The sequence below is a fragment of the Python bivittatus genome, unplaced genomic scaffold (assembly GCF_059951505.1).
Source record: "Python bivittatus isolate LINGU-HERP-01145 unplaced genomic scaffold, Pbiv_v1 ctg000280_np1212, whole genome shotgun sequence".
Classification (NCBI taxonomy): Eukaryota; Metazoa; Chordata; class Lepidosauria; order Squamata; family Pythonidae; genus Python; species Python bivittatus.
The window spans coordinates 1,356,336-1,377,597 of NW_028277066.1; the positions used below are offsets into that span (position 1 = coordinate 1,356,336).

Sequence of the window (21,262 nt, forward strand, 5' to 3'; positions counted from 1 at the left end):
GCTGAAGTGCTTCAGAAAGTTCCAGCAAGCCTTGATTGGTATGCCCGGCGTGCTGTGTGTGGGAGTTGTTGCCAACCTCGTCCCTGATTGGTATGCACTCTGTGTCTTGGCATGTGGGAGTCATTGCTAGCCTAGTCCTGGATGGGTTATACACTGGCATTATTTCGAGTGATGTTGCCACTGTTACATCATTCCTTCCTACTGCATAGAGGATGCCAGCCTAAGGATAACCCATTTCCCCCATCCCTGTTATCATCGGAATATAGGATTGCTGTTCCTAGGTCTGCCTGGATTTTTTTTTTTTAATTATTCTGTTTGAATTTACACGGCTTGGCTTCTGAATGCCGTATCCCCAGGGCACGAAGCACCCGTATGTTCTGCTGCATCGAAATAGAAAGCTGTGTTATTTTTTCTGCCTTTGCAAAACCTGGAGCGGACGATCTCCGGCATTCTGCATGGTTGCACGCCTGTTTTGCAATTGAGTTCATTCAAGTACACCTAAATATTAAGCAGAAATGGACTTCATTAGGCGCAAATGCACATCAGTTGATGCTCACTAGCGTTTTGACTCCTTTCTTTCTCTTCCTTCCTGAAAATTGGGGCACAGTTTTGCTTGCTTGCCTGCTTTTGTGATGCATCTCTCAAAAATGTGTTGGAAAGGATTGGAATTCTCAGTCTCTGGGCTAGAGACGCTGAGGCCCTTTATGCTACTGTATTTAATCGGATGACATCCAATTACAGCAATACACCACCCTAATAAAATAATAGTAGAAAAAGTATAATGCAAATGATCAATAATAATACTCTGTTTTGCTTTTGAAAAGAATTCTCGTTACATCTGTTATATATGTAATATATGCGACTGGAAGGCAACCCAGTGTCTTCCATGCTAAGTTTCTGTCCGCATGCTTAAGTTTTAAAAAGTTTTTAAAAAAGCAAGATCTCTTTCTAATGATTCCTTTGCAATAAAAGGGAAGTGTTTTGTTACTGTATTGTTCAGCGTTTTTTTTCTTTTGATTTCCTAGCTAACCCGTAATCGTGGGATTTCCTAGTGATCTCTCATCCAAGTATTAACCAGATCCAGCCCAACTTAGTTTTTCAAGATCAGCCAAAGTTGATTAGTGCGATTCGCAAACCAGAGGCCTGGTTCCATTAAACATGAATTAAAATTGTGGTATATTCTTATGTTGCAGGCGTCAGAAGTGGAAAGGAAGCTTTCTACACAAGTTCATGTCCTCCAAGAGGACTTCAGGGAGAAGAGGTCATCGACCAACCAGCACATAGTACGACTTGAGAGTCTTCAAGCAGAGGTGAGTCCTCCGGTGTTGGATGGTGTAATGGTATGTGGGAATGACCTTGGCAGATGGAGTGGGGGAGAGATGCTGCCTAGGGGATGATCAGATAAGAGGCAGCATAGCCCACAGCCAGATAGCGGGTGGGGCAAGAGGCTCAGAAGGGACCTCTCTAGTTTCTTGGACTGTAAAGGTGAAGGGGGAGAGATATGCTTTCAGACTAGCAAGATTCTATTAATGTAACCTTACAATAAAGTAAAATGATCTCATCTGGTCATGTTTCCTGTCTGGTCTACCTGGGAAGGCTGACAGGTGGTCTCTGGCAATCATCTCTATACTAGTGGCCTAACATGATATGGAGAACTAGCTAACCTCACTACAATGCTGGGTGCAGATACACAATTCCACACCCATATCACCACCCCCACTTTCAGCCTGACATGGAATATCCAGGTAGAGCTTTTGATGTTGGTAGCCTTTTCAAAGCCACCTTCAGGCAAAGCTTCTCCAACCTGGAGGTCTTCAAACTGTTGGGGACTGGCTTGGAATTCTGGGAGATACAGTCCCACCCCAATGAAAGAATGTATTTAAACTTTCTATCTCTGACCTACACTATACTTGGGGAACCAAATTGGGCATACTGGAGGTGATTTAGAGGCACCAACACAATATTGATAACCTTGGGGTAGTCAAGTTTATTACTTTGAATTCTGTGCTATAGTTAAGCAAACGTTGGCTTAAATACAGTGTGTGAACTCTTGGTACATTCTCAGATGTTGTCATTATGTGGTTTGTTTGGTTTTGGTTGAAAGCATTGTGTGAGTCCAGCCACTTACAGTTTATTCCGTAAACCATGGTTAAGTATGAATTCAGTCACGGTCTTCAGCCCATTACTGCCCAAAACCAAAGAGTTTTGAATGAAAAGCATGCACTGAATTCCTCCAAACCATCAGGGCTGGAAGAAGTCCTCAGCTGCTCAAAAACAAGGACGTTTGGGGTAGGCAGTGAACCTAGATGATCTGTCAAAGGATGCCTACGTGATATTTGGGTTGTCCATCAAGAGGTCTGTCCGGATAAGAGGAATATTTCAGAAGATGTAGTTGAGATGTTTTTTCCCCCTTAAGTTTACCAATTTCTTGTTCTCCTACCCCACACTTCATTAACCCTAACTTGTCCCATTTTCCCCTTCCTCCCCTCCCATCCTCCTTTTACTGGCTTGGAGCAGCAAATCCTGGAAGTAAGTATAGATGTTTCACAAGGTTTGAATTGCATGTTCCCTCCTACACCACTTTTGCATGACATCTTCATCCTATTCTGTTGCCTTCTGGTTGCCCGGCTTCTTCATGGGCTTTGTGTCTCACTGCTCTGCAAAGGGTGCTGGTAGAGCCATTCACATGCAATATACATGAAATATATTCCTTGTCCTTTTCTTTTAAAGCACACAGTCTTTAAAAGCTCCGTATCAATGCTCTTCTGCCAATTAGAATGCCTGGTCAAGCCAATGGTCCATGTCGTTCACCATCCTGTCTTTCAACAGTGGTCAGCGGGATGCTTCAAGGAAAATCTCATCATACTTTGCTCTTGAGATTCCTTTTGCCTGTCTCAAAGTTACTGGAGTTTTGGAATTCTAGGATGGAGAAACGTATCCGTGTGGAATAGCTGGGTGGACCTGAGAGCCTTCTCAGAAATCTCTAATTATTAAAGGATAATTAATAGGTGTGCCAAGTTTCCATTCCAAGATGAGCTCCAAAGCCAGTTCAATCAAATTATCAAATTGGTTTTCTGGATCAAATTGGCAAATCGATTTGAAATGTCAACTCCAATCCGCTATCTCCAAATCAGCGCAGATGATTTGGCCGATTGCTATGCGCCAAAAGAAATGTTTCTTTTTCTTAATTGAATCGGACGGCGTCAATTGATTTGGAAGTTCAAATCAAATCACACCTCCAATTTTGCAAAACAGATTTTGTCTTATTCACACACCCCTACTAGTTAATTTCTCCTGGGTTTCTGTGTAATAAGCATCGGAGGTTATGTCTCACTTCATCAAGCCACATGAAGGATCATGTGGGATATGTTTCCTAATTTTTTAGAGTGTAATGAGAGAAATACAGCAAATCTGTAGCTGAAACCGAGAACTTTCTTTAAAAAGTTGCATGAAAACTGGCATACATTTTCGGGCCCATTTCTCCAGTAAAAATGCACTTTGTGTGTGGTTACACCCCAATATACAAGATTTGCAGACAAGTGGCCCAATAATGCATTTGTATTTTGTTTTCTGGAATATACTTCGTTTTATTTAGACTTTTCCCTAGTATGATGTTAGAAAAAAAAGAAATGTGCATTGCAAAATACCGCAAGTCTTACAGTTCCAAAGCCTAATAATGTTATAATTGAAAAATGTGAAGCAAGACTGGTTTACATTGGAAAGTGAATTAAAGACACATCTACCTCTAATGAGAGCAAAGGTTGTTTCCCCAGCTCCCTGCTCTTTACCATGCCAAACATGAGAATTTCCCTTTTTTCCCCAAAACTCTATTTACAGCTTCAAGGAAATTTATAAGAATCTGTGCTAGTTCTGGCTAAAGGCCTGTTTGGTTTAAAATGGCATTCGCCGAAAGAATAGCCCACTGGCTGCCTGTATTGTTGTTACTGCTAATACTATTATTATTTTATTATTGGTTTAAGATACTTAGTCAGCTCAAGATGGCAAACATACGTAATACTTCTTCCTCCTCCTATTTTCCCCACAACAACAACCCTGTGAGGTGGGTTGGGCTGAGAGAGAGGGACTGGCCCAGAGTCCGCTGGTTTTCATGCCTAAGGCAGGACTAGAACTCGCCGCCTCCTGGTTTCTAGGCCCGCACCTGCCTATCAGGGTTCCTAACATCTGAAATTCAGAAGCGCGCTTGGAAATAGTGTCTGTAGTCCCCGGGATTCGTAGCCCATGCTAGCCTCTCTCTCGCTCTCTCTGAATGTCTGCGGTCTCCGTGGGAAGGCATCGTAATGGATTGCCATTGCTGGGTCTTGTGGCAAGGAGTTCCGTAGCTGAATTGCACCCATCGCGATAGAGATGGCCATCGGAATCCAATCAATTCATACATCTCCACCGCCTGTTTTCTACACGCCGCGCTCTGTGTAGAAAACTCTGTGTGGCTGTCTGTGTTCTTGGGAACGGTAACGTTACTCAGACAGACTCTTTCTTCGTTCAACTGTTCATTGCGTGTCGGCGTCTTCAGTCGATTCCATCGCGCAGCTGTCATCGTTCTCGGTTTTCCCCAGTTTTTCTTTTCTTCCGTTTTTTGCCCCTGGTTTGGGGGACTTTTGACCGCCTCATCTCAGGAACAACACTGGGGCACAAACCGTATGTCTGAAAAAATACCCCAGGAGTTTCTTATGCGTGCTAAAAGGAGAGTTAAAAAAAAAGAAAGGCGGGGAAGGGTCCACCACGTGGAAAGGGAAGGGGTCACCAATTGCAGCAAGGTGTCAGGGAAGCGGGAGGTGGTGTAAGCTGGGGCTAGCCCCCTTCTCCGCTTCCTGGGACGTTCCTCCTTGCGTTCCTTCTTTTCCTGGCGTCTTTTCCTGGCAGAGGGCGGAGGGGAGAAACGTTTTTGCTCGCCTGTGCAAAGGTTGCCGACCCTGCGGAGTATTGCAGCCGCAGTTAAGCAACGTCGATCTGGGGACTTCGGACATCTCGCCAGTGGCGAAGGCCCCGGGGGGGGCGCTCGGCAGGCGGGGGGGCTTCGCAGGGGGGTCCCGCGTCAGGGGCTGCTCCGCGGGCAGGTGAAGTGTAAGGGGGGCTTCTGCACGGTTTCAGCCGCCACCGTGCAGTTTTTGACCCTGGTAAATGCCCTTATGCGCACCCTCACACTCCCATGCACGTTCACACATGCACATACACACAAATACTCACACACATGCACACACACACATATATATACACACGCACATATGCACTCATATATAAACAAACACACATGCGCATTCATGCATACGCACACACATACACACACGTGCACATTCACACACACTTGCACACACATGCGCATTCACACATATATACACACATTCACACACACATGCATTCACACATACACACACTCACACACATGCACATATATACACACACACATATGCACTCATATGTACACACTCATATAAACAAACACACATGCACATTCACACACATATATATACACACACATGCACGTCCACACCTATATACAGACTCATACATACGTGCACATTCACATATGTATATATACACACATGCACATACACACACACACATGCTTATGCCCACATACCTACGTATATACACGCACGCGTGCACACACGCACACGCACACCCTTCTTTAGTGCAGATCCGTTCGGCCGCTTCCCCCCCTGGAAGGAGATTGCTTTGAGAAAAGGTCCCATGTAACCGTAAGAAACTCCTGCTGAGTCCCCGTGTCCTCATCCCACAAGCCCACCTGCCTCTCCCTGACGCGTGAGCCCCCAGATTGCAGCAGGTCGCCTCACGGGTCCCCCTCGCCCTGCACCGGGTGGAGGAACGAGAAACAGCCGTTCGAGAGGGAAGGCGTCACGGTCTGTATTCTGGACGGATGACGAGGGGGATCCGGGCAGGTTGGGTGAAGAGCCAGATGACCTTTCTTGGACCCCAAGTTCAGTTTTTAATCTCTCGGGAATTCCAGAGAACACAGCGATGGGTTCGCCTCCTTCCCTCCCTCTCCTTTGCTTGGCAACGCACATTCCAGCTCGCAAGTTTAAATTCCTCCCACTCTGCAAGCAAGTTTCTGAAGGGCGGGTAGGTGGGAAGAGAGGTCAGTCCTTCTCTTCTCTTCCAACATTCCAGGCCGTTCCCGGCTGCGTCCACCCAGGTCTCCAGTTTTTCCTCCCAGGTCCTCCTCTTTCGGCCTCTCCTCCCGTGCCGAGGTCCCTCTCTTCTTCAGACCAGAGGGGGGGCTGACTCCGTTTTGACATCTGGGCCCCGTGCCCCCTGCTTTTTCAGATTAAGATGCTGAGGGATCGGAAGCAGGACCTGGAGCACCGTCTCAACGCCATGATGGAGGAGAATAACCTGCTCCAGGGGACGGTGGAGGAACTTCAAGATCGTGTCTTAATTCTGGAGCGGCAAAGCCATGAAAAGGACATGCAGGTATGGATGGCAGCAGGTGACCTAGAAAGGCAGGAGCAGAAGACCATTGTGGGAGGAGAAGATGGGGTTTGTCTAATGCAGGAATCTCAGGAATTTTGGAGGTCCGTCTCGGCCCTGCAATGGCACATAAGAAAAAAGGAGAGGGCGATGTGGGGGACATGCAGAGTGTTTTGTGGTTGTTGTTTTTCACATAATGCTATGTAACCTAAAGTAATATCTCCCCCCTTCCAATCCATAAACACCCATTTGAGATTTCTGGATCATTGTAAGTAACCCAAGTTGGTCCTTTTAGATCCTGGACCTAAAGCCTTATGGACTTCCCTAGTGGGATGGCAGGGTTTCCTTCAAAGCAGCGCAACCCAAGTCCACAGGATCACGATCTCCTCCCAAAACTCGATTGTCCCCCACACACCCTCTCCCAAATTTGCCACCAAACTGTAATTTTCCATGTGATATTGTAAGTCAGGGAGTGGCTATTGAAATTCATTAGGAGTAATCCTTTGAACTGAGTTTAATTAATGTACTACTGTCTGACTTTCATTCAATATAAGCTAAATTAAGTAAGACTGTACTGGGGTTTTCGTTCCACCTGCTATGTTGTCCTGGCCCTTTTCCTGAAATTTGCACCCTCTCCTTGAAGGTGGCCCTCAACAGCTATTCCAGGCCACCCTGAGACCCTTTCAGTCGCTGGTGACCTTGGCTAACTCTCTCTTGGGTAAATTTCCACCCCATCAGTTGCACCAGAGCCAGCTGGAGCTTCAGGAGGTGAGGCTGTCTTATCGGCAGCTGCAGGTCAAGATGGAGGAGCTGAATGAGGAAAGAAGCCTTCAAGACTTCAATTCCACCAGGATGTCTTTGCTGTCAGAGATTGAGCAGAGCATGGAAGCTGAGGAACTGGAACAAGAGCGAGAACAGGTGCAAAACTCTGGGCTGCAGAAAGCTTTGAAAGCAACACAAAAGTGGGAGAATTCCCTGCGCTTCTAGGTGGTCCTCCAACGGAATGTTCTTTAGATGGTCAGATTCCAACAGATGGAGGCTGAAAGTTGGAAATAAACTTCCTAAGAATAAGAGCAGTTTGATGGCAGGGCCAGCATTCCACAGATCTAGTGGCCTCCATGATAATGATGAAGACGATGATGATGTATGGCTCTCAGATCCCTTTGAGTGGCCCACAGGGGTCTTCCAACCAATATTGCTAAAAAAGAAAAAAATAGCTGCAAGATTTTCCACCATTTTGGGGTGAGAAACAGAAAAACTAGCATAATCTTAAAGCAGGCTAATTCTACTTTAAAAAGAAACAGTGGGGAAATAAACCCAAACTTCCTGTAGGTATGATGTAAGCCCATCTACTTTAGATAGCTGCACCACTCTTCCAAAAAATAACAAATGCTGCTTGGCCGCTAAAAATCTCCAGATCTGTACAATGACATTTTCAGGGGTGTCTGCAGGATATGGTCAAAAAAGTCAAGATGTGTTAGCCCTGTGAGGTAGTCCAGATAAGAAGCACAACCAGGAGGACCAGCTCTATCTTTATTGTACGGTTATATTAACAGAATCTTGCAAGACTGAAAGCGTTTCTCCCCTCCTCTCCTTTTACTCTCTGGAAAACTAGGGAGGGTCCCTTCTGAAATGCTTCCCACACCCCTCCTCCTTCTGTGGGCTGAGCCATCTTTTACACACTGGTTGTCCAGTCTGCAGCTCTTCCTCCTGTCTCCCAAGGTCATTCCCATGTACCATTACAAGATGGTGGCCACCAGGGTGCCATTGAAGCTCTGCCCATTTTTTATGTATATCACACACAAAAAAATGATCTAAGCTTTGGTTGCACTTTCATGACCATCCTTTTGACTTTTTTGGCCCTACCCTGTGGACACTTCTGGACTTCTGCAATCATAAGGGTTGGAAACAACAATCAGTTATTGTTGCCGTTAATAAAAGAAATAGAGTGGAAATACTCATAAGTCAACCTTTACCAGTCAAGCTGCAGAGACCATCTCTTAGGGAAGGGAAACTTTGCAAGGACAAACTAAATGACTAAATGATTTGGTCCTGGAGATGCAGTCCTGGATCTGAAATCTGTCAGATGGGTATTGTAGTATTCTGACCCCTCCACCGCACAATTTTTTTTTACTCTGTGGTCACAGTTGCGGCTCCAGCTCTGGGAGGCCTATTGCCAAGTTCGCTACTTGTGCACCCACCTCAGAGGGAACGACAGTGCAGATTCTGCCGTCTCTACCGACTCTTCCATGGACGAGTCTTCAGAAACCTCCTCAGCCAAAGACGTTCCAGCCGGCAGCTTGCGGGCTGCGCTCAGTGAACTGAAGAGGTTGATCCAAAGTGTGATTGATGGCACGGATTCCCCGGTAAGCTGGGTTTGGGGGTGACCGCTTTCACCCTGTTCATCGTCAAACCTCGCCAGGGGTTCCTTGCTTTGAATCCAGCTGGCTGCTGTCTCCTTGGTTAAATGTGGGTGGATAGTCAGGAGACTGTAATGGAAACAGTCAGCTGCAAACTTCCCAGTTATCAGCGAAGAGACCTGCCTCTTCGCTAGATCATAGGAAGGATGTTAGAAAGAACATCTAAAAAGTCTCTGCCCTAAAGCATTACAGGGGTATCTTGGTTTTAAAAGGGAACTAATTTAGTTGCTGGAATTCTTGTAACCTCATCCTGTTCATCTCAATAAATCTTGTTAAAGAGAACTCTGAGAATCACGCTTGAAAAAGAATCCTTTGGGGTTCTGATAGCTACTAAAAACCTGATGTCCGTGATATAGGATACACGCGCACGCACACACACATAGAGGTGGGCAACCCATAATCCACATTAATTCCCCAGACTCTCCACCCTCCAGCTCACACACAGCCTATAATTCCCTTTCATCCATTTTCTTTCCCTCTTTCTCTTCCTGGAATGCATCTTTTGCTATACTTAATTTTTAAAAAAAATTTGAATATCCCCATCCCGCCCATCGCCACCACTGCTGCCTGCGAGCCAGAAAGCTAGGTGAGAGACTTTGATATCCTTTTTCAGGGCTCTCGGAGAAGTGACGACGATGCTTTGGAAGAACAGATCAAGCAGACGAGTGAAGATTCAAGAGCCCTGAGGGAGTTAATGGAAGGCGAACGGGGGAAACTGAGGCAGAGTCTGGAAGAACTGCAGCAGCTTCACAGCCAGGTAGGCGGTGGCGGCCCCAGAAGAAGAAGAAAATTGGGATGGGATGGCCAAAGAGCCAAAATGCCTTTCTGAGTAAAGGAGCTATATTCTACTTGTTAAAATTTTGAAGCGGAAATAATAGTATATTTCACCTTACTGCCAAGTGGTGAATGAATGGAGAAGGGACAAGGTCTTTCTAGAGCTCTAGGCAGCAATTCTAGCTGCCTTTTGTTTTAGGGGGCTAGGCAGAGTTCAAGGGTGTCAGCCGGGGGTGGTCAAGATGGTGGCCACAATGATACGATTGAAGCTCCACCATGTTTTTATGTGCAATGCCATCACATCGTCATGGTCACCACCTTGACGTTTCTGACCACACCTTAAGGATGCCCCTTCGAAAATTATTTCAGTTCCCTTGTATGCACACTTGCCTCTCCTTATTGTGATCCCAGCCGGTCCACTTGACCTCTTGAGCCCAACCTGCATCAACTGTTTAAAATTATCTCAACATTTCTCCAAAACGATGGCATTTTGCCCACTGTTCCCAGAATCCAATACTGGTCACGATGCTAACGTGTAGCCTCCATTAGGGTATTTCCTTAAATCGAACCATGGTTTTGATCTTCCCTTCAGCAGAACAGCAGAGGATAAATCTCTGGCTGCCTTTAAAGTTTGCCACCATTTAGAAAGATGGAGGTGATCTTGTTGTCCAGGTAGATATTAGTCATATCGTATTGAACGGGACTGGGGCACAGAAATTGAACTGTTCACATTAATGACTATCTCTGCCAATTATTATGGTTGGAAGGGATAAGTTATTTTGTACTGGTAGATCTGAGAAAGACCATTTCTTCATTGCTGTTTTTAAGATCTGTTAACCCAAAATGGTTTCAACCACCTAAGCCAACTTTTTAAAAGCTGTAGAGCATCAATTTCTTAATTATAAGTTGTAGGTCATAATGGATTTAAAAAACCCTGTTGCTCTGTTTTATTTATTTAATCCAGTGATTAGGATTCATAAGCTCACAGAGGTGTCTCCAAAGGGGAGGGTGGTAAAGAAGTTCAAGATGGCAGCTGTGGTAGAAGCCCCACCCCCTTTTTAGGGTGAGGAGTCAATCCCATGCATTTGGCCACTATTGTGACTTTTTGACCACCTCCTGGAGATGCCTCTGCACCCACAAATATCGGAGAAGATTTATTTACCTGAGTTGGCATGTTCTGGAATCTACATTCTGAAATAAATATTTTTAGTATTAAACTTTTGCTACAAGGTGATAATAAAATAGTTAAAGATACCACCTACTACCAGGTTAGCTGGGAATTCATTACAACCCCAGCAGATCTGGAAATTATCAGGTTGGAGAAGGCGAGACGGACCAATTCTTTTCTCATCACAGTAGAAAGGTGGTTATTATCCTGAGTGTGTCTGGTTGGGGAGCAAAGACAAGCTAAAGGCCATCTGGAACAAAGCAAGAGTCAGCTAGGAAGGCAGTAGAAGATAAGGTAGAGCTTCCTTTGAGATGAGCTGGGTCACCCTAGTTGGGCTAGTTTTCCTCAAGCTGATCTCAACTCCTGGGAATTTCATGAACGGGTCAATGTGCTTTTCTCGACCACAGTCCATAAGTCACCCTCTGGGGGAGATGGGTGGCATATAAATTTAATAAATAAATAAGTAAGTAGGTTAAGTAAGTAAGTAAGTAATACGTTTACTCACTTATAAGTGGCCATTGTGTTTTTTTAACTTCCTGATAGTTTTCCATCTTAGAAGGTCTGCCCAGCTTCGTTTTTTGAGATCAACTGTAGCCAGACAGGCGAGTTAAATGGTGTTCCTGGGCCCCATCCAAATTGTTTCTTTTAGTGGTCTTCTGCCATCCTGTTCTCCACTGAACAGAATGTTCTGTCTGTTGGGAAGGCTTTGTTTGGGTTGAGTTTCACTTTTCTCTGTGAGTTTTCAACTTGTTCCCCATTCCTTGCTCACTTCCACCCCACCCATCTTGCTTCCCCTTGAATCCATAGGAATGGCCTATTTTAAAGAACCCAAGTCACCTATAGCGCTGTGTGTGCAGATTTAATTCATATTAAATGTATTGCCTTCTAAGCTTGGTGAACCTTTATAACTAGAAATAAATATGGATCTCTGCAAAAAGTAAATTTGGCCTTCCACATAGCACCCACTTTTCTCTTTTCGCTTGCAGTTAGTGAGTAGGAAGATATATATTTTTAATATCTATGAGCTACAGTCCCACAGATCTCTATGCAGGTAGTTTATTCCATTCCGTTCCGCTACCTATTCTAGTCCATTAATGAAAATAGCTTGAAACCATGTAATCTGGAATTTTATTTTTATTGCTTTTTGCTCAATGAACCTTTCAGGGAGAGGTGGCATTTCAGATTGAGTCCAACAGCCATGACAATTGATAACTTGCTCCCAAAAACGTAGGATGCAAAATCTCAAGACCCTCACTAAGCCACCATTATCTTTCTGATGACTGATTGATCTCAAATTTCTAACCGCAGAAGATAATTTGGAAATAAAGATTCACAACAAATCTCCTTAGTTAGATTTACTGTCAAGAAGGTAAGGGGCTAATATGCAGAATCTTGGAAACTGAATTAATTCCCTAACTCTAGCTCTAATTTATTAGTGAATTAATTAAGGTGGAGTCTCCGAGAGCCATTTAAACCCTGTTTCCCAGAAGGCAAGGCTAAAGAATTGCTAAAACATCCTTTTTCTAGATAAGACTGACTCTGAAATATCTATCTCCTTGTTGTTCATGAGTATTTTAAAATACTCCTGTGTTTTTCCCAACCCGAGAGATCTCTCTGACAAATGATGTTACAGGATTTCTGTACTTTCACAGTTGTAAGACTCTTGGTGACTTACATACATAGAACAACTATAAAACCTCAAAACCATTCTTAAAAGAATAAAAAAGTAATGAACCCAGCCACTAATAGGTGGCAACAAGACTCTTCCCCCCCAACATAAATTAAAATCCAAAGGCTAGCAAAAGTGGATTGTTTTAAATTCCACTGACTATCTCATAAGGTTGGGCAGCTATAACAAGGTTTCCTGTCCCTTAGCCTCATGGCTGGAGAAGATATGCAACTTGCCTTTAGTGATATGGGCAGATTCTACCTGGAGCAGGTGGTCCTGAATATAATCTGGACTGACCCTTGAAGGGCTTTATAGGTGATAAGCAGCACTTTGAATTTGTACCTGGAAACCATCAGGTAGTCAGTGCAGCAAACAAAGCAGTGTTCCTTTGCTGAATTGGCTTCCACCTGTCAGCCAACCCACACATTCTGTCCCAGTTGAATTTCTGAATAATCTTCAAAGGCAGCCCCAAGTAAAACGTGCTGGAGTAGTCCAGCCACAGCGCGATGAGGGCAAGAGTGACCTTGGCTAGAACATCTGGCACCAAAACCAGAACCATCTAATGCACCAGCCAAAGCTGGACAAAGGTGCTCCTGGCCATGGCCTCCTCCTGTTGTTCAAGCAGGAGCCACCAGATTATGGACCAGCTCCTTTAGGTCAACCTCAACCAAAAACCAAAGTTGGAGCATCTAAGGAGCCAGATGCTTTCTGAACAAAGAACTTCTCCACCTTGCAGAGATTTTTCCGGAGTTTAACTATAACACAGACCAGCTGGTCTTTTCTGATTCATGAGCTCTTGCTGTGGACATCTCTAGATTGAATAGAGCTGTGTTTTGCCTTGGTATTCAATCAACAGCATCAGCCTTGCCTTGATTCCTCCCCCTCCATCTTATCAGGTGACACTGTTGAGTGTAGAAATGACTTCGCTGAAAGAGGAAAGAGACCGACTCAGGGTATCGGTGGAAGATAAGGAGATGAATGAGCAGCTCTTGAAGGCTATCAGAGACCGAGATGAAGCAATTTCCAAGTAAGCTTATAAAGATTTGGGTGGGTGGCAGGATTGGTATTATGAAGAGACAGAGGGAGGAGGGCTGATCTGTAAGAGCTACAAGTCTGCATAAAAACCAGGTAAAATTTTAGATCCATGGGCAGGAATTCCAGCAAGGTTGGTTCGATGTCCATTTTGTGTCTGGTTGCATGATGATCCCCCTGCACTAAATCTGATGAATGGCTCAAAATGCATCTGACTGCATTCTCTTCTGGCAAAGCCTGAAAAATAGAGGGTAGTGCTTCTAAATTACTTCCCAAGTGGCAGGAAAAGACCGCTCCATTTATTGCTTGCTGATGAAATAAAGCCTGCATGGATCTCCTGCTTTGGCATCAGGAAAGGACCTAGAGCTATGCATCTTTTGTTCCGCATCGGGTTTCTCGCCCTACTTCCCTTTTTTAGCTTTAAAAGATCCTTATAATTAAAAAAAATGAAATGGGAGTCAAGTATGGTGCAACGAAAGGGCCACTTTCTAGTTCAATTTCCCCCCAACCCAGAATGCTCCAACCAGTTGCTGAGAATTCTGGGAATTGGAGTCCACCCATCTGGAAAGTGCCCGGATTTGGAAGAGGCTGCATTCACTTGACTTCCCAAAATGTCTCTGGGCTTCCTTGAAATTCACTGAAAACCACAGTGGTGGGTGCCTGGAACTCTGCACATTCTGGGCAAGATCTGTCCTGAACATACCCACATATACATGCACACACATGCACACATAGAGGGAACATATGGGCTCTCCTCACCACGTTGCCTTCTGTTAAATGGCTATTTTATCATTGGGTTACAGTCATTTTGCACTCAAAGTTTCAAATCTGTTCCCCCCCAAAGAGATTGCGGATCCCTGGAATGGATCCAGGTGGAAGCACCTCTAATCCAGCATATTTTGAGGGTACCAACTTGGACAACATTGTATTTGAGAGCGACTAAAACTGGGTCAACCTGAATCTACCTTGCACTGAATCCTGATGCTCTGTTGGTGATGTTGGGCTGATCGTTCTTTCACAGCCCGACCTTCTCCGCAGGCTTGCTCTCAAGGTGAAATACAAGCACAAGATAATGTCGACGGCCTTAATCTTTGTTGGAGGGAAAGCAACGTTTAAAATTAAAAATGCAGGACTGTGAAACTCCAGAGTCTCAGGGTATAAAAGTGAACAACAGGGTTTGGCCATCTCATTCATGTGGTGCATGAACTCAAGCAGGTGGTTAGGAAATCACGGTTGATGGTGCAGCATCACCCTTTTGTGACTCACTCAATAAACCGTGGTTAGGCAAACCAGGACAGAATATAACATGGGAATCTACGGAGGGATTTCAGCCACTCTTTCGGCATGCATCCTGCCTTTGGTCCTCCGTCCCCTCTCTTTTCTTCACATTCTGTTCTTTTGCTGATGGACCCATTTGGCGGAGGGGAAGGCGAGGTGTGATTGTCATCAGCCCAAAGTGCCTGGTTGGAAAAGAGACCCAAAAGCTGCCCGTTACTGCCCTCTCTTGTCTGAACAGAGAACATCCGTGGGCTGTTGAGGTTTCAATGCCAAAAAAGAGGAAGCTTTTGGTATTTGAGGCTGTGTGTAGGTTACTGACTCTCGTGTAACCATGGAAACTGGCTACTTATGAAGTCCAGTGTTTAATATTCATTCTGTGATGGGATTTTTTTTCATCTGTTGTTATTTATTTTTACAATACAATGATCTTTGCAATGGGGACTATGTTCTGGCAGCCCTGCCAGTGTAGGCAAGAGATTTTTTTTTTTTAAACCAGAGACTCATGAATGACCACGGTTGCGTGTTAAAATAGGCATCTAGATCAGCTTCCCCAACCTGGTGCTCATGAGATGTGTTGGGACTGCAGCTCCCCTGTTCCCCAGCCAGCTTAATCTGTGTTCTGGAGGGGAACAGTTTCTGGACTTCCGTTGTCTTTAGGAAAGAGAGAGAGGAGAAACCTGGAATCCTTAGATGTTGCTTGATTCCAGCTTCTGCAATCTCTGTTCATTGGCCAGGTTGGCTGGGCTTGATGAGAGTTGGAGTCCAGTACCATTTGGAGGGTTGCAGATTTCCTTCACTGCTGGTGAGTCCTGCTAGAAATATAAGATCATGGGGGGTGTGGGGGGTGGAGTGAGCTAAATTCTCTCTGGCTTCCCTCTACTACGCCTTGAAGGACTGAACTAAGCTAGATGGATCAACTGTCTCTTAGTGGAAGATGGCCTCTTCCATCTTGAACCCTGCATGCATTAACTGATTATGTACCATCAAGTTGATGTCAACTCTCAGTGACTACAAAGATGGATTTTCTCCAGGAGGATCTGTCCCCAGCCTGGCCCTTCAGGTCTTCTAACAGTGCACCCATCACTGTCTACCCACCTCCTTGCTGGTCATCCTCTTCTCTTTCCTCCCAGCATTATGGACTTCTCAAGGGAGCTGGATATTTGCATTGATTGATTGATTTGTGCTCTCATGTTGGTCTTGACTCTTAGCAACCACACAGATTTTCTCCAGAAGGATTTGTCCCCAACCTGGACCTTCAGGTCTTCCAATGGTGCACCCATCACTGCTGTTGGTTATCTTCTTCTCTTTCCTTCCATTGCATTAAACTACCTTGCCTTAATATGTGAACAAACTGCTGATCGTGTTCTAGGTTTTGTTGCAGTAGGATCAGGGAAGACTCGATGGACCATAACTAGTGTTTCAGGAGCTTCATATGGTCCTCAAATCAAGCTTTCCCACTCTTGCTTTGCACAGCAGTGACGCTCCTGGATCCCCACATTTAAACGAGGCTGATGAACTATGGAAAGAGCTGAACGGTTTACCAGAAATAAAATGGCTCTTAATCAGTTTTTTTAAAAAAAATTTGCTTTGCTTTTCAGGAAGAATGCTGTTGAAATGGAGCTGGCCAAATGCAGAATGGATATGATGTCACTGAACAGTCAGCTCTTGGATGCCATTCAACAGAAGCTTAATCTTTCGCAACAGCTGGAGGCGTGGCAGGTAGGAGGAAGCAGAAGGCTTGGGCAGGGTCAGGCATACCTAACCCGTGGAGTTCTTCTTGTGGGTGGTGCCACATGGGCTCGATAAATAAAGACATCGATTGCCAGAACACTGCAAGTAGAGGCAACAACAGTGATCGTCTCAAAAATGTCTTTTTCTCCACCATTTTACCTCCTCTTGTTTCTTCTCTTTGGTCAAATCAGCATCTAAGTCAGGAAAAGAAAAATGGTTTCAGACTTGAAGAGAAAAGATAGTAATGGTCTTGCTCCCTATATTTCCAAGGCTCAGCTTTCGTTTAGGACAATTGTAAATTTGGTTGCATGAAATCTTGGAGCCCCTTGGAGGAGAGATAGTAGAAACCCCTTCCTTTTTGGCAGATCTCAGCTTGGGCCACTTGGAAAGAAGCGAAGAAACAGCGCTTCTGAAGGAGGAAAAGCTGGTTTTGATATTGCTTGATACCCCTCCAAAATGTAACCTGCCAACTGGGCTTGATCCAGTTCTGACAGACACAAACCTGTTCCTTGTTTTCCCAGGATTACATGATGCAGGAGATTGAGGAGAGCAGTTGTGCTGGAGGAAGTAGAGGAGAGATGGTGGTTCAATAGGGGTGGGCTTTTGCTGAAGTCCTGGCCCCCTGGGGTGACCCCCTGTGGGACCTCAAAGTGGGTTCCACACTTTGGACACCAACACCCCCTTTCCTCCATGTCCTCCAATACCCCCTTGTCCCCTCTCCTGAAGTCCCAAACTGCAGATCCCAGGGAAGGGGGAAAGACTTTCCCTGAAATACAACCTCATCTCTTCCCTTACAAGTTTTGACTTTAGCCCTTGGGACTGCAGGCCACAGGTGGCTTGCTTGTATGGTGTGAGATGGCCCCAAAATCACCCCTTGTGCAAATCACCCCTTGATAAACAAGTGGGCATCAAAAATGGGCCAGGGGCTTTTCTCTCCCCATCGCTGTGTCCTGCAGCTCTCCTGGTTTGACTTTTCCTCCTCTTCTCCTTATTGTCATTTCTCTCTCTTTCTCTTCTGTTTCCAGTTTGCTTCTTCAGGCCTTTTTACTATCTGGCTCCTTTGGTTTCTGATCTAGTGGCCTTTATCACTTCCCGTAACAACAGCTTTAGTCGTACACCCCTCCTGCCTTTAAGGTGAGCGCCCACCCGCTTCTTCCCTTTCCCATGTCATCCTCTCATGTCCCATCCCACGTGGGTATCACTTCATCCTCTTGGGCAGAGACTCGCAATGTTTCAAGGATCAGGCCACCAAGCAGCCTCTGGAAGCTCCTGGAGATGCTGGAATGGTACTACCAGGGGCATTGGCCTGGTTTTGGATTGGGGGAGGTAGCAAAACACTCCCACTTCCACTTAAAAACCACCCCCTGCCTAGAAAATGGGCCAAAATTGCACAGCTGGAAGTTGGCTGTTGCTGAATTTTGGCAACACCACTTCAAGATACCATCCACGGGGAGATGCGCAGCCCACCATTGCTGACCCCTGTTTGAGAGGAAGGAATGCAAGTGTGTTCCGTAAGCTCTTCATGCCTCACCCATGTTGATGGGCCTGAATAGCTTATCCTCTAAGCAACTTCGGCAACCAGGTCACCTTTGTGGTCAAAGGCCAAGCACCTTTGTAACTTTGCTAGTCTGTCTCTGGTCTGATTTCCATAGAATCGTCTTGACTGGACTTTGTAAAATGAAACCCTGAAGGCTTCTTGTTCCAGGAGCAAAGTGTAGAGTTGATGTTTCATTTGGCATGCGGAAGTTTTCAGGGTGACTCGCTAGCGTTTCCAGATAAGTTGGCAGCTATAGGTGCTCCAGATAGTTTCACTTCTATTTAGATAGTCTTCAGCCACTGGAGGGCCTCCAGATGTGAGGATTTAAATTCCCAGAATTCTTTTGCCAATACTGTATGGTCATTGTTGGGAATTTGGGCACTTGAAGTCCATTCATCGGGGACACTGTGTCTGGCTGCCAAGAGGCTGCTTTCTTATGAACAAGGAGAAGACCAAACAATGAGGAAAACCAATGAAAATCAGTTGTCTTGATCTCTCTGCTTCCCTTCTCACCATCAGCTCCATCACTTCCTAGCGCTCCACCCTAACCCAATCTACCTTCCCACAAAGTTGTTTGACCTGGGCTGACAATGGTTCCTTAGATCCTTTCTTTCTTCATTTGCCATGTTTTGGAAAACTCATAATAGCGTGGACCTGAAGGAGAAGGTTGCCATCTTGTAACCCAGGCACTCTGAACCCAAGAGTGAAACACTGGCTAAGCTATGCTGTGCCGCTGTTATATGAACATGGGGAGATCATAGGGATGTTTACAAGGATGGTTCATCATATGCCCTGGCTGGTGATTTAAGTAACCTTGCACTGGTAATATGAAATTCTTGGATTTTCCCTTCCCACCCTACCCTCCACTTTTAATTTCAGTTGAACACTGAAGCCCTGGGGTATGAATCTCTCCCCTCCATTTTCTGCCCACCAGCTAGGTTGGCTCATGACAGAGTTGCAAGCCCAGCTGAAGTGGAGGCTCCAGGGGGAGATCAAGGATGGGAATAATTCTGCTCAATCTCCTGCGGTTGCGAAGGGCAGGGTGAATTTTGAGTTCCTTTACACAGCTGACACCAATGTGTCTGCCCAGTAGAGATCTCTGAATGGATCGCACTCCCCTTATTGCATACCAAGGACGATGAGTTTTTGGAAGTTGGGTATTTGAGAGGTGTGGCTAAATATAGCTTCCCCATGAAGACATGGATGGTACCCATTTATTAGCAAAAAGGTAAAGGAGAACATTTGGGGGAGGAGGGGGGACAAACTGGTTAAAACAGAGGCAGAAAAGCTTTAGGGCCTAGAAGGAATGTTTGAGGAAGGTTGCTGGCATTCCCCCTAAAAGGATACCTCGGGAGGATAGCCAGCTGCAAACTTCTATTTATCTGAAGGCAAAAGCTTACATTTGCTTCCCCTCCCTTTTTCACTCTCGTAATGCTCCCTCTGTGCCCAGCTCACCTTTTAAAAAATCGATTAATTAATTAATTTTCCTCGACCAGTGTTTCTCAACCTTGGCAACTTTAAGATGTGTGGACCTCCATTCCCAGAATTCCCCAGCCAGCCAGGCTGGCTGGGGAATTCTGCGAGTGGATGTCCACACATCTTAAAGTTGCCAAGGTTGAGAAGCATTGTCCTAGACTCTGGGTGGGTACCAAGCAAACGACGCTCTGGATTCCAGAAGCCCACCTTTTTAATTTTCTAAGGAGGCCTACAGAGCCAGGGAAATATTCTGGGAATGAGACATGATATTGGAGGCTGTCTCTTTGCTTTGCAGGTTGCAAGCTTCCCCTTAACTTTTTAAATTAAGTTTCTAAAAAAGAAATAACATCAGGAAGGGCAAGGAGCCCGGTGGGCCCCAAGGTTGGTGGCAGGAGGCCTATAGGTGGCTAGAAGCACCAGGCTTCCTAGCCTTTCCAAGGTCAGGCTTTGCTGGGTCTCCATTGTCTCCAATTTTAGCTCATGGATGTCCCATAGAACTGAATAGGGGCCATGAGCTACCCTAATGCTTATGCTCTGGGTTTCTAAGTAGGTGAAGAACAGTCTGGTGCCACAGTAGGGGATCCTTACATGAGAAGGAAGACATGATATGATTTTTCCCAAGCTGATTTGATTTTTGGAGCCTAGCTGTAGTTTAGTTTAGTTTAGTTTAGTTTAGTTTAGCTTAGCTTAGCTTAGCTTAGCTTAGCTTAGCTTAGCTTAGCTTAGCTTAGCTTAGCTTAGCTTAGCTTAGCTTTAATTTTTTATTAGATTTATACAGCTGTCCAATTTGCAAAGAGCAACTCTGGGCAACTTACCGATGGTAGAAGCATAAAACAAGGAATTAGAAATAAAATACCATAAACATCTGAAACAGAAAAAAAGAACAACAGAATAACTGAATTAACCGAATTGTCCTACCAGGTGACACTTTCATAGAAGGGACTCAAATCTGCCAGATCTCCTGGCCAAGCAGATTGATAACCAGAAACAGACGGTCCCACAAGTAACCTGGACATTGCAGTCACTTCTGTCTACATCCCAGAAGTTTTCAAATGGTGGATCTGACCTGTGGGAGGTGTACTTATTTTATTTATTCATGCAAACAATTTGTATAGGTTGCCTGATGTTAGAGAGAAGGGTTCGCGTGTTTGTTTTAAACCCGATCAGCCTTGTACAGGAGCAGACTGAGGCGGTCCTACAACGCTTGAGGATCTCGGCGATGCATAGATTAAAATTTAACCACTAAAAATCAGATACTTATTTCTTGCCAAACTCTCACCTTGATTAATATATACGTATATTTATTTATTCATGGGATGGGGGTAGGGAATCCCTCCAATTCATTTTTCATTCTCTGGGCCACCGTAAAGGACATCCTCATCTTTCCACATCATCTGATGTCTGTATCACCCTGTGCAAGTTGAGTTCATCTTTTCAACATTCCCCCTGTTGTTGCCCGCAATGAGAGTGAAAGGCTATTTGCTGTACAATGGGTGTTGTTGCATTTTTGTTTAAACGCCGCTGGCCATCCGCTCTGGGAATTGGGTCCTTTTTAAATTGCTTGTCTGCGCTCCTATGGTTTCTGCATTTCCTGGATAATCGCTGGCTCGGCTGGCCATTCTGGAGTCTTTCAAGGGTCAACAGGTTGTGGACGGGAAGACCTCGCTTCCCACCTCTCTTTCGCTGGCAGCGGTGTCATCGTTTTCAGAAAAAGAGTTGTGTAGGTCCTT

General features: G+C 45.2%; 1 protein-coding gene across 1 annotated transcript in view; it reads left to right on the forward strand.

The window, feature by feature from the left end:
* BICDL1 (BICD family like cargo adaptor 1) overlaps nucleotides 1-21,262 on the forward strand; it is a 48,781-nt gene that overhangs the window by 24,511 nt on the left and 3,008 nt on the right. Inside the window, exons 3-9 of the mRNA XM_007439154.3 lie at nucleotides 1,194-1,310; nucleotides 6,304-6,450; nucleotides 7,186-7,365; nucleotides 8,595-8,813; nucleotides 9,481-9,624; nucleotides 13,375-13,505; nucleotides 16,387-16,507. Of these exons, the coding sequence (XP_007439216.2) occupies nucleotides 1,194-1,310; nucleotides 6,304-6,450; nucleotides 7,186-7,365; nucleotides 8,595-8,813; nucleotides 9,481-9,624; nucleotides 13,375-13,505; nucleotides 16,387-16,507 (1,059 nt within the window). The remainder of the gene's footprint in view (nucleotides 1-1,193; nucleotides 1,311-6,303; nucleotides 6,451-7,185; nucleotides 7,366-8,594; nucleotides 8,814-9,480; nucleotides 9,625-13,374; nucleotides 13,506-16,386; nucleotides 16,508-21,262) is intronic.